Source organism: Aptenodytes forsteri, unplaced genomic scaffold, assembly GCF_000699145.1.
Source record: "Aptenodytes forsteri isolate BGI_AS27 unplaced genomic scaffold, ASM69914v1 Scaffold94, whole genome shotgun sequence".
Lineage (NCBI taxonomy): Eukaryota > Metazoa > Chordata > Aves > Sphenisciformes > Spheniscidae > Aptenodytes > Aptenodytes forsteri.
Window position 1 is genome coordinate 876,187 of NW_008795017.1, and position 12,935 is coordinate 889,121.

Sequence of the window (12,935 nt, forward strand, 5' to 3'; positions counted from 1 at the left end):
TCTGGGTTGTCAGCCATTCCCAGTGACCTTTGATATTTTAGGTGGCAATTTGCAGGCAAAGTCATTGAAATTTCTGAAGTATCATTAGATGAGTCACTAGAGAAAAAAAAGGAACCTAAAAAAAATCCAAATCAGACTCCTATAACTTCATTTGAACAAATACAACCTGCCTGAAAGCAGCACAAGAGGCATTAAGTACTTCAACCTATACTGCTGCATGAAAAAGATTTTCATGAAGACTTATGAACTGCTTTGATACTAGTGTGTTACTTTCCTATGAACTCAGAGTATCGTAGAATTCTTTGCACAAGATCCATTGTAGAAATTTAAGGCACATTAACTTTGAGAAGTCTAGTATTGCAGAATCAAATGCAGTTATCAGCCTAGATTTAGGGTTTTAGGATAACCAAGAGCTTCAAATACATACTTCAGGAAGTTAGGCCGTTTTTTTCTTCTTCAGTATCTTAAATATAAACAGCTGTCTGAATATGGATGCATCTTTAAAAAGCCCAGCATTAAAAATTACAGTACACAGCTAGTTAAATAATTTTAACATATATTCTGCAAAGAAAAGAATTAAACCCTCCCTCTTCCAGGTTTGCTTAACTATACTTGAATTTTCAGTAAATCAAAAAGCTATGCGAAGAATGATTCTGCAAATTAATCCTCAAGACAAGGCAAAAGAGCAGCAAAAGAAACCATTTCATCTTGGACTTGTTTTATTTTATCAAGACAACAGATAATACAGCGTTAACAATGCTGAACACGCTGCTCATCATGCAAGAAGTATATTTAATTTTAATCCTTTTCTAACTACTGCTACTCAGAGACAGCATGGGATTTTTGTATTTGCAGGGTAGAGCATTTATTAACTCAAGCCTTGTCTCAAGTGTGGCACAATCAGAACGTTCTGAACAGCTGGTTAGGAAGATAGCCAAGATGCAAGAAAGATGTCTGAGCCTCCTTTTCAAGGGCAGCCAACTCTTGTACTGTAGGTGCCAGAATATCCACATGGCCTTTATACAGCCCACCTGCCAAAAGAGACCCAATCTAAATGATGTGTTCAAAACCATTTTTCAGCAGAACTAATAATGCTCAACCACAGTCATTCAGAAAGTTAAAGTAACTTTGTTAACTTGTTAAAAAAAGCACAAATAAAACGAATTACAGGCATACACACACTTTGGTCACGTGCAACCCATGGACTGCATGTAACAAATCCAGAAGACAGCAAAGAGCTAGCACTTTTTTTTTAATCTATCTATTCTGTAGTTACACAACAGATAACCAAGAAACTGAGCATTGCATAGCGGTAACTCAAGAGTAGTTTGTTGCTTACCACCCAGAGCTCTCTTCTGCCCATATGTAACTTTCCCATCAAAATCATCAACTGGTACTTTTATGTCTGGTTCAACTTGGGCAATAGTGCAGTTTAAGTGTTCTTCAATCTCCCCCAGCAACTAAAGAAGAAAAAAAAAAGTCTTAAAGTACTGTTAATGGTCCAAGTCTTCAGACTAGTGTTCTGAACAGACACATTCAAATAGTTTCAACAGGAACTGTACGCAGAAAACAGTATGGTCTCAGACACCAAAGACTAACACTTTTTTTCTTCAGATTATACAAGTTAATTTCCAATCTCAGTACATTTTTGCCCTACCTAGAAACCTTTATTTGACATACTACTCTATTTGTGTGAGTAGGGCTACTTTATTATAAAGAGCTCACAGTCCAAGCTTATTTTACCACAGATGATGTATCATTCACCCTTCTTTAACGTAGAAAGAAGGGAAGCACTGTGAATTTAACAAGCATTCGTACTTGGTATACAAATCCCAATGAAAATGTACTTAAGTAACGCACTATTTCCAGGTTAGAGGAACAACAGTTTTAAGTTACTTACAGTTTTGTAACAAACCATCTGAACAAAAATGTATAACTAACATCCTGTAACTCTTAACAGCATTTGTTTAGAAGACCGTAGAGAAGCTGAAAATAAGACTCCAACAGAATTGGCTGGGAATATTAAAATAAGCTTTATAATTAAATAAATAATTTAAAGTATAACTTGCAAAGTTTTCCAATTTCTTCTTCAAATGGCATCAAAGGTTATAAACACCTCAAAGCTAGCTTTGTACTTCAACTACACAGCTAAAACAAGAACTATATCCCACAGCCTTTTAGAGGAATTAGAACATTCTCGTTAAGTAGAACATTAACCTGCATCTCATTGTACCATATGGTACAACCTCCTTCTTCCTTCAGTCTAGTGTTGTAACACCCTTTTCCACGACTGCTGCATACATGATACCAAACCTAGAAATAAAGTAAAACAACTTTTAAGCTTTGTGAAATAGTCTAGTACATTTATTTTGCTTAATTACAGCATGAAAAAGAATTCAGATATCTATTTAAATGCCCTCTCAATTAAGCAAGAACAAACAAGCAGTTTTCCAATGCAGGATATTAAAGTTGGGCATCAGCTGTGATTAGAACTTCAGTAAATAACGTCCGTTCAATTTTGCTTTGGAGTGTAAGTACCTTTTCTTTCTCTTTTGCCACAAGGGAGATTGCCAGACCCATCCTGAAATATTAGTGGAGAAGAGAGAGAAAAATGTAGTTCAGTAACTATTGCCAACTTATGAAATACCAAAAAACTCAAGAAAACATGGCAACTACACTGAAGATATACATACCTCTCAGCTCTGCCTACTCTCCCAATTCGATGAACATAGTTCTGTTTTTCATCAGGGAGTGTGACGTTGATAACTGTGTAAGATACACACAATCCACAGAGAATACAAGATAATTTTTTTTTTTAAATATATGAGCTAAGGTCACAGACCAGACACCTAAAATAAGTATCATTTTCATTGCTGCAATCCCTCTCCTTAGCCCATATACATACCTTATATTCTCTTACAGCAGTTACAAGTGTCATCACCTGCACTACCCACACTTACGGCTTCCACTATAAAACTGCTTTCTCCATGATTACTTTTTGACAAGAGTGGAAAAACAAACAAAAAATCCCCAACAATGCAGGTCATCATTAGGTATTTGAGAAGGTATGGTGAACAATCAAATTAAAAGTTGCCTAGTTCAAGCCTTTAACATCTACAACTTCTTAAAATGAAGCTGTAAGTCATAAAACTTTTTTGACTAGTTGACAGGGCTGCAAGTGCATTGAAGCCACATGCAATTCAATAGCTCAGTTTAAAAGTTATGTCTTACCATATGGAACACCATGAATATCAATTCCTCTAGCAGCAACATCTGTGCAGATCAAGAAACGGACATCTCCTCTCTACAAAAACATAAGTTGTAAGAAGTGTTGTGCTAAATAAACCAAACAAAATCCCAGGCAATGAAACAGTAGTCCTTCCCATCTACTTCACCTTGAAGTGTCTCCGTACATTTAGCCACACTTCAAATAAAGCTCTTCCATAGTACAACACTGCTTTTTGAACATGAATAGCTTGATCAATTTACATCCTTATTTCTTTCCCCAACAGCATAAGGCAAGTATAAATTGATGAATGGCTTGATCAAAACCAAATTGGCTAATATTTAAATAACTTTTTTTTTTTAATATTCAAGAACCAAAGACTTCAAAAAACCAATGTAATCTGTTACAGTGCTTAAATTTAGGTTTTATTTAAAAGTAAGCCCACCTCTCCTCTCAATGAAAACTCAAAGGTCTTATTGACTGACAGTATAGATTTCCACCTACAGAAATTGTGCCTCTCAGAATTTTAGGAAGTGAGTCATAGAGCATTTGAATGCAATTTAATTTAAATGGAGAACTAGCAACACAAATTAACATATGATTTCAGACATCAGGAAGTGAGGGAAAAACCTTCAAGAATCTGCTGCATCACCTTAAATCTTTCCAGGTTTTGCTTTCTTTCTTGAGGTTTTCTGTCACCATGCAGACAGACACATGAGAACTGATGTCCCTTCCTATCAGGGCCTGAAAGAGTTGCCATGCATTAATAACATCATATATAAGTTATGATACACCACCATACAGAACTGGAAAAAAATACATTTTGTGGGCAAAAGTCTCAACTCAGAGGAATGTCACTTAATTTATTACCAATTAACATAAACTTCTAATTACTGATACAGGCATTGGGGAAAAACAAGACAAACAATTAAACAAACACCTTTCCTCCCCCCCTTCCCAGAGGAGGTCTGTGCAGGCATGTCTTCTCAATCCCTTGTTTCTCCAAATGCGTGTCTTCACCCTTCTCCTCACCCATCCCCTTTCAGTGTCCCCGTGTTTTCTCTCACATTTCTCCTTCCATGCCTCCTTATGTGTACACTTTTGTACACACACATTTCCTCATACGCCTCCGGTCCCTAACAACTATTGCTTTTTCTCAATATACATTTCAGCAGAGGCACCATAACGCTCTTCTCATTGGTTCGAATTTTGGTGCACGATGGGTTGTTTCCAGCCATTTCAGAGCTGTCTGGAACAGGTGCAGGGCAGTTCATTGCCTCCTCCCACAAAGGGCACCCCTGCAGCTCCCTGCTGCCAAACCCTGACTTTTATGCCCAATCAGTATGTCAAAAAAACTCGAAGCACAATTTTATTTGTGTCGTGTCTGAACATAGGTGATCTCTATCATATAATTTTGGCTTTGAAATAAACAGGAAAGTGAGCAGAATAAGGTTTTGGTGAAAAATATTACCTCCACCCTGTTGGATGAAGTACTGCTCCATATTATCACAGTCTATTTTAGTCCTGCAGAAAATAATGGCTTGGTCCATCTTGTGTTCTTTGATTGCCCGAACAGTGTATTCTCCTTTTAGAATTTTAATAGCTTCAGACCACATTTCTAAGTAAAAGTAAGGAAATTATTTCACTCAAATTGTTTAGAAGTATGAAGTCTTTCAACAGCATACATTTAAAGTTTTCTCTAGCCTTTCAGTAGACATTTATTAGCAGAGCAGGTGAGGTAGACCTTCAGTTTTTTCTTCTCCCCACCATGCTCCCCTGCTGCAAGGTAATATAATACAGAAAGAAAAAAACTATTAAGGAGTTCAAGTTACTTATACACACCAACAAACACTTGTTTACACACCTGCAAAAATATATTCAGGTCTTTTTCTCTCCCCCCTAATTACAGAAACACATTTCTCTTGCCAACTACAAAAATGTGGAAATAAAAATTTGGAAGAACATGACTCAAGGCTGATATCTACTATTATTTAGCTTTACTTCATAATATTTACAAAGGATTATTTCAAAAGCTATTACTTAACTAGTGTTGCTGATTACCTGGAGTGTTAGCACCAGGTCGTGTATTGTCTTTTGCATGTACTTCATCAGTCTAGGGAAAAAAACAAACAAATAAAACCCCCAAGTCATTAGTCCATACTTCACAGAGGAAACTCCATTAACTTACAGTTAGCAAGAAACCAAATAAAGTTTAAAAGTAATCTTAGCATTCTGTTCTCCCACCAGAGAAGTTAAGCTACCTTTAGCTAAAGAGAAGTCTTGAGTGCAAGCAAACAAAACTTGTGCATAAAAAAAGACAATAAAATTATTTATGTAGACATTGGACAGAAACCACCTTTGAAAAAAGTGATGAATTAAAACCAACACACCAAACCTGAAAACAATGTACTATAGACATGGCTAAATCATGCACACACAGTTGTTCCTCATCTTTTTCCCTATGCTAGGCTGAATCAGATATAAACCTAAAACCCAAGAGAAATAAAGTCATGCTAATTCTTAATGAAAAAGCTCTAACATACCTAACAAAGGGATGTTCCAGAGATAATGAGGGGTTAAGAAAACCTATTGATTGTAACCGCGTAAGAGCTGCTGAGAATGAAATACAGTCCCAGGTTATTCAGAACTCGAAAACTAAAGACTTCAACAACCACCACCACCTCCTCACATGAATAGGTGTCAGGTTAATATAGAATTTAAACTAGTCTCAAGTGTAGTCTGAGATGAAATCCATTCCTCTTAAGATTGCTTATCTCACATAGGTTAGAGACAAAACTACTTCACAGAATGATTTATGTTGGAAGGTTTACTTCCTCCTGATCAATCAGGAAAGACAGGTACTAACTACAGTTAGGCCACAGACCATTAGCTGGGAAATGGGTGAAAAAGCGGTGCTGTGCCATTGCTCTCTAGTACAAATCAGAATGTTACTCTATCAAGATCCTCCTCAAACACGTTGGTAAGACTGAGCTGTTCAGAAACAGTGTTACAACATTAACGATATCATGGTGCTGACTACCATGGAACAAACCATTTCAGATACACTAAGCTGTTTCAATAGCTGGCAGAGATCCTACAACATTAAGCCCAATTCTGGAGGTTAAAGAAGTAAACATGGGCAAATAGTCTTCATTTTTACTTATAGATCACTTACTCTGATATGATTCTTGCCAAGCCTTTCCCAGAGTTTATCTGCTTTTGGATTTACAGGCACAACTACATGGTGTACAGTTTCAGGGACAGAATCTTCTCCTTTCAAATCAACCCAGGTGGGAAAATGCATGATCTTTTCAGATAGTTTTTTCACATCAAAAGAATGTAGTGTTGCAGAGCACACAATCACCTGAGAAGAAAAAAGCCATATGGATACCACTGAAGATCAGATTCTCCCAGCAAAAAAAGGTCAGAGTAGAACTGGAAGAATGTTACATAGTTGAATAGCATAATGTAGCACAACAGAAAGAGCCCCTGACTGGTTTTTCCTCATCACAGGAACTACCCAGCTGACAAGAGTCAAGACACAAAATAAGTTACTTAACTATTCTCTTACTAAAACCCAATCATTTAAGAGGAAGAAAGCAGAATTACCAAGAGCTGTTGAATCAAGATTATTAGAGCATTAGAAATCATAATGTATTTACTCATTTTTCAGATACTTTTATATCTAAAGAACCCAAATACTGCTAAACACTGGGCTTCAAGATCTAGGATCCTAAAAATACGTATTTACAGGCAATTACTGTAATGGGCAAGTGTTACTTTTGGACAAGACGTGTAACAAACTCTACTTCCAATAAGGGTGCTCCATGCCATGTAAGAGTCAACAAGTGAAAGCAGTGCATGCCATACAAAAAAAAAAACCCAAACCCCAACCAAACAACACAAAACAAACCGAAAACACACACACGAAAAACAACCCCAAACCCACAAAACCAAGAACAAACTTTATACCTGAAGTCTCTTTCCATCTGAAGTTATCTGAGGAATTTGACTGTGGATCCTGTTTATGAAATCTGAATAACCTTGGAGGAGAAGGCCATCCTACATGGAAATAAAATAAAATAAAAAAAGAAAGCTGCAATTCTTATTTCTCAGTCTATACACTTGAGTTAAAAAAGCAATACACTTGTAGTCTCAGAAGTTCTCTTTTAATTAGCTGAACAGGTCAATGCCTGGCTGGGATATTATTACTAAGGAGGAAAAAAAAAAAGGAAAAAATTTGAGTATTTACAAGTACAGCTGCTGTGCTTCACAAGAAATTGAACATCTGTCTCAGCAGCTTCTCCCAGCTAATACCCTAAGGCATTTCATCTTTGTGAATATTCAGTTGTACTATAACAGATCAGAGAGGCATTCATTTCACAGCATATTGACTACAACATTCATTGGCTTCAAGACCTGCTGGGTAATCAAAAATGCTTATCTCGTCTTTGTCCTTTCAAGTTCCTTCTACAGTGACGGGGCAGACTTCACTAATCTTGTGAATACAGCCTGAAATATATTTCTCTATCAGAAAAAATCCAAACAGCTTCATCAGAAAGGCTACAAGAGGAAAAAAATTGTGCAGGTTACTACGGTTAGAAATAAGATTGACATGAAATGGGCTATAGGTAGCTAACTGTTGTTCCACTGAAGTACCAAATGATACAGAACAATGATGTTACACTGACTCTTTTAGGAAATGTTATATCGCATTGAAGAACAGAACTTAAGTATCACTTAGTTCTCTACGTACAGCTTCATCCAGAACCAGGAATCTAACTTGAGATAAATTAAGCTTTCCCGTTGAGACCAGGTCATCCAGTCTTCCAGGAGTGCCAACGACAATATCCACCTATGAAATACATAAGAGTATGAATTGGTCCCATAACTAACTAGAGGCATTACCAGCTTTGTCTAAATTTAAGATTATGAGACAATTATCAGTAAGATGCCCTATTTTCTATTAATTGTAACTTCACAGAATCCTAGAGTAATTTGGGTTGGAGAGATCTCTTGAGGTCATCTGGTCCCCACTCCCACCATCATATGAAAAGCAAGGACAATTTCCAAGTTGCTTTAGAGTACTCTGGAAGTTGCCCAGTAAAATTTTCAGTACCTTCAAGGATAGAGATCCCACAGCCTCTCTGGGCAACCTGTATCAGTTCTATGGCCATTTCATTAGCAGAACCTGCTTAGGCAGGAAGTCTTCCCTTATTTTGGGAAGTGTTGTGTCCCCCTCCCCCACCCCCCAAAAAAGCTATGCAACTTTGTTATCTGAAGCCAACAGATTTGTTTTTAAATAGGGACAAAATAAATTCAACTTTTCCCACTGTGGAAGCATACCTATCAAGTCTATCAACTACAGAAATAACTTAAGATTTTGCCAGATGGAAGGGTTCACCGTCATGAATTTAGCATTCACATGAAAGTCTAGCAATCTTCCAGATCAAGCCTGCTTAGGAGAAAATTTGTATTTTGGCTGCTAGAATCACTGAAAAACTTATCAATAGTGACATAGTCTCACTTACAAAAGCAAGTCTTAAAAAAAAGACTATGCTATCCCTACAGCATGGCTGAATTGATTGTACGTCACATGCTGCTGAAGCTAGACCGGTTACTTCTATGCAGGACTGGATTGCGGTGTAGGTTGACCCTGATAATTGCAGAGCAGTTTTATTCACACAAACATGAAGCAGAAGTTAATAGGAAAACTGTCTTACTAGTTAAGGACAAATGGCAAAAATTACACCTTTATTTTAAAATTTCAGCAGTACTCAGGCTTCAACAGAATTTGACCAAGTACTTACTACAAGCATTTGTATTGACAATTGCCATGGAAGTAAAGCAAAAAGCTAGACCAGTGCAACATGAGCTTGCCATCAACTGCACAATTTCTTTTAATCAGGTTTACAGGAGTTACAGGAAGCATCATTACTATTCTCTAGCAACAGACATCATGAGTTATTCAGAACCCAAACTATTAATAATAATCATATGAACAAAAATACAACTTACTCCTTGTTCCAATACAGAGAGTTGATCTCTTGCAGCAACCCCACCAATAATCAACAGTTCCCTATAATAACATCAACATATTTTGACATTTGCTAATTTTTTACTATATTCAGAAGATATATTAAACATCTGGCTGAAGACTGATTCCTTTATTAGTAGTTGACGATTAACAGCTCTGAACAGTAATTTTAAGAACAGGAAAAAAATAATTTTAAAATTCTTCCCTTCATATGTAGTGTACTGCATTTTAATTCGAGAAGTAAGAGTTTTGTTACCGAGTTGTATTTGAATTTGATTACTTTATCGCTGTCGTATTAAACACATTAACACCTTAACCAATTTCATCTTAAAAAATAATCTGCTCCTTAAAAATCTCAAACATAAGTTAGTTTAATAAGTTTCCTGTGTTCTTGAAAGCTAGAAATGCAAATATCAGTAAACTAAATGAATCTTAATTCATAGCTTGCCTCTCCCCATTGCTACTCCCCTGCAATTCTAGTAAAAGCACTCTTGTAAATTGAAAGCGGTTTAGAATATGGAGACACTTGTTTTAAGTTTTATAAGCACAGTCAAAAGAGAAACAACTTTAGACCAAAGCAGCTCGTACACGATTTATTTTTCAGAATTGCATCCCCATGCTAATCACTGCAACATTTGTCCTGCAAACACACTAGTGTAAACAGAGCAGACATTGTATAAAACTGTTAGTTTGAGATGAAAAACAAACAAGATGAGGGCCAGGGGAGGTGGGGGACACAGGAAGGTGCTCAGAAAAGAAGGGCAGTAAGCAGATGATGTGCTTTTCTTGTTTTTAATCAAGAGTATCATATACCTTTGATACAAAGGTATCATATACCTTTGATAATCTGAAGAAAAAAACCAAATAGATCTGTCATACCAGAAAGAAATCATCCATAGACAAAACACATCAAAAAAACCCTAACTGGTCTGACTGTAGCTGAAAAGTCAGAAGGTTGGTTGGTAGCAGATATTACTGAGGCTATTATCAGTAGCACTGCAGATTAAGGTCCACTTAGCTACAAAGTGGAATGCCCCCCCATCCCCCCGCAAAGTCATGTCCATGGACAATACCATAAATACAATTATAACAGATGCACTGTTACCTTAATTTGGGATTATCGACATATTTTTTGAACTGCTTCACATTGTTCAAAGTTTGTTCTGCAAGCTCTCTTGACGGTTCTACAATCAATGCTTTCGGAGCATTTGGAAGGTTCTGTGTTTGAACCACTTGGGCATTTCCTAAGTGAAAAAATATGCCATTAAGACAAACTACACTCCTATCCTGGAATTTTTTACTGGAAACAAACTTTGATTTTCTACTAATAATCTAAAACCTCATGATTCTAAATGCTCCATTGAAAGGTGATGTTACTGCTCACTCAATTATGAATAGCTTCAGATTAATACTCAGAGATTACAAATGAATCTTGCCATGATAGTGGGTATACTGGCCATGCAGCATAATTAATTTTATTGCAAAGCTTAAACACACACACTTATTTTTAAGATGACATTGTTGAGTAACTTAGCTGAACTTCTCTTTTTATCTGATGCATTTCTGAATTCAAAATGTTAGACTATTTGTGGTTTAAGATGAAGAAAATTTGGAATACTTTAGAAAAGCATTACTATTGCTATCAGTAAGATCACTGTAAGACCTTGAATACAGCAGTAATGAAGCAATTAAAGTGATCAAAAGATGCTCTGTAACACAATCTGAATATAGAACTGAGATACGTTTAAAAATCTAGCCTACCTGAGTGTTGTGATTTTACAACGCTACCATCAGGAGCCTTGCAAAGACCAATATAGCCATCTTTTGGCGGAAACTTGAAGTCATCTTCACCAAAATTGAATTTCAATTCAGCATTCTAGATTTCAACAAAGTTGTGTTATACAGACAGGTTCAAGAGACCACGTTAAAATGATAAACAATTCCATAATTAGTTTCCCCATGAAAAACCAGCTAGATGAGGAGGGAGGGGAAGGTGGTGTTCCCTCCCATCGTACACGTTTCCCTCCCCAAGTCGTCTAAAGCCTGACAGACATTTTGTGCGTGGTTCTAGCTCTTAAAACTCTTTTCTTCTACGTCAAAATATTCCTACATTTACAGATACATGGAAACCTTTTTTGAACTTTTATGTTCCATTCATTTTCAATGACAAACCACAATTTAAGAACAAAAAACAAACCACATTGTTTTTGGACTTGTACATTTCTCTGACCACCAAAATGTTTTGCTAAAACCTTTACTCCGTAAGAGATCATCCCAGAGAGACTAACTCCAGAAAGACATACTACTACACTACTGTAATGTTAGAGTTGAGAATAAACGAAACAGGAATTTTGGCACTTTCAAGTTATTTGAAAGCTTGTATCTGTTGAATCATAGTATATCAAAGTTTAATACAGGCAAGATAGCACTGGTATTAGGAATTACTTATCCATGCTATTCTACCCTTATATTCAAGTTTCAGTATTTAAATTTGAGTTTAAACATTCGATATTTTAAGTTGAACAGTACTTGTCAAAGCTAACACACTGTGTTGACCACTCCAGTAGTGAAATATTAATAGACCAGAGGAAACAGAGTGTACAAGCACAGCTACAGTAATTGCAGGTGGCTATGCAAGTCTTATACATTAGTTAGTTACCAAAACCAGAACAATTTTCATGATCTTACACATCTGCGATATTCCTAAGTTACCTTCAGTACACAAGCTGCAAAAAGTGCTTGGTTCCTTATGTGTGGTGGGATTTCAAACGCAAGGCCAAGGTCCTTCCCTGAAAGCAGGGTTCGTTCAGTCAGACTCCACATGTGTGTGCGTTCCTCTCCCTCTCCCTCCCCCAATACAAGCACCCCAAGAAAATTCCAAAGAAGAAAGTGAGTAAAACTTACCGTTTTTGGAAAATTTTATTTGTCCTTTATCTATGTCTAGATAACACCCAATTGTATCATGCATAGTGAATTCCTACAATAAAAAGAAGTTTGTGAAGCTGAGATTTTAGCGTTCAGTGTATTAAGAAAACTTAGTGCTTACATTCTGTCAGCTTTTACAGCTTTCCCCACTTCTCCCTACTAAATGCTAATTTTTGAGAAGTTGAGTTTTTATTCCAATAATACCGCTGTAAATGGCATGCGTATTTTTATTTGATTACAAATCTTCAGTATACTGCCCAATTTATCTTAGATATTTAAACATTTATTGCTGCTTTAAATTTACTTTAAAACTGAACGCTTCGACAATAGATAAATTTAAGTCCTTTACCTGCAAGTATTCTGCGTTATGGAAAAGTGCATTAACCATGCGTTTATAAGCTTAAATTTACATGGCTAAGAGCACCACACACAGTAACAGAACCTGTATTTTGACTATATAAAAAGACTTAACTCTTGCAGGAGATAAATATACATAACATGCGTATAGTAAGTACTTTATTTAAATATCTTCAAATCTTTTCATTGTAGAAGTATTCAATAAAATCTGTATATTATAAAGTGCTTCTAATTCAACAGCTCAGAAGTCACTACTATAAAAAAGCTACAATACGATAGTCATAAAAGTTGCAAGTTTTACGGCATTGAGAATTCACTAATACCATAAAAAGACTTAAGTTTCTGCTGTATTATTCATATTTATATAAATTATGCTTAAACATCTGAACT

At 36.2% G+C, this 12,935-nt stretch overlaps 1 protein-coding gene across 1 annotated transcript in view; it reads right to left on the reverse strand.

Moving 5' to 3' along the window:
* Positions 1 to 701: 701 nt before the first annotated feature.
* The window catches only part of DDX1 (DEAD-box helicase 1), a 20,744-nt gene continuing 8,510 nt past the window's right edge, over positions 702 to 12,935 (reverse strand). Inside the window, exons 10-26 of the mRNA XM_009275561.2 lie at positions 12,168 to 12,240; positions 11,976 to 12,052; positions 11,025 to 11,139; positions 10,369 to 10,507; positions 9,245 to 9,305; positions 7,983 to 8,081; positions 7,199 to 7,288; positions 6,402 to 6,590; positions 5,288 to 5,339; positions 4,698 to 4,844; positions 3,879 to 3,970; positions 3,232 to 3,304; positions 2,694 to 2,766; positions 2,539 to 2,581; positions 2,218 to 2,313; positions 1,340 to 1,460; positions 702 to 1,031 (exon numbers count right to left, since the gene is read on the reverse strand). Of these exons, the coding sequence (XP_009273836.1) occupies positions 901 to 1,031; positions 1,340 to 1,460; positions 2,218 to 2,313; positions 2,539 to 2,581; positions 2,694 to 2,766; positions 3,232 to 3,304; positions 3,879 to 3,970; positions 4,698 to 4,844; positions 5,288 to 5,339; positions 6,402 to 6,590; positions 7,199 to 7,288; positions 7,983 to 8,081; positions 9,245 to 9,305; positions 10,369 to 10,507; positions 11,025 to 11,139; positions 11,976 to 12,052; positions 12,168 to 12,240 (1,671 nt within the window). The 3' untranslated portion in view covers positions 702 to 900. The remainder of the gene's footprint in view (positions 1,032 to 1,339; positions 1,461 to 2,217; positions 2,314 to 2,538; positions 2,582 to 2,693; positions 2,767 to 3,231; positions 3,305 to 3,878; positions 3,971 to 4,697; positions 4,845 to 5,287; positions 5,340 to 6,401; positions 6,591 to 7,198; positions 7,289 to 7,982; positions 8,082 to 9,244; positions 9,306 to 10,368; positions 10,508 to 11,024; positions 11,140 to 11,975; positions 12,053 to 12,167; positions 12,241 to 12,935) is intronic.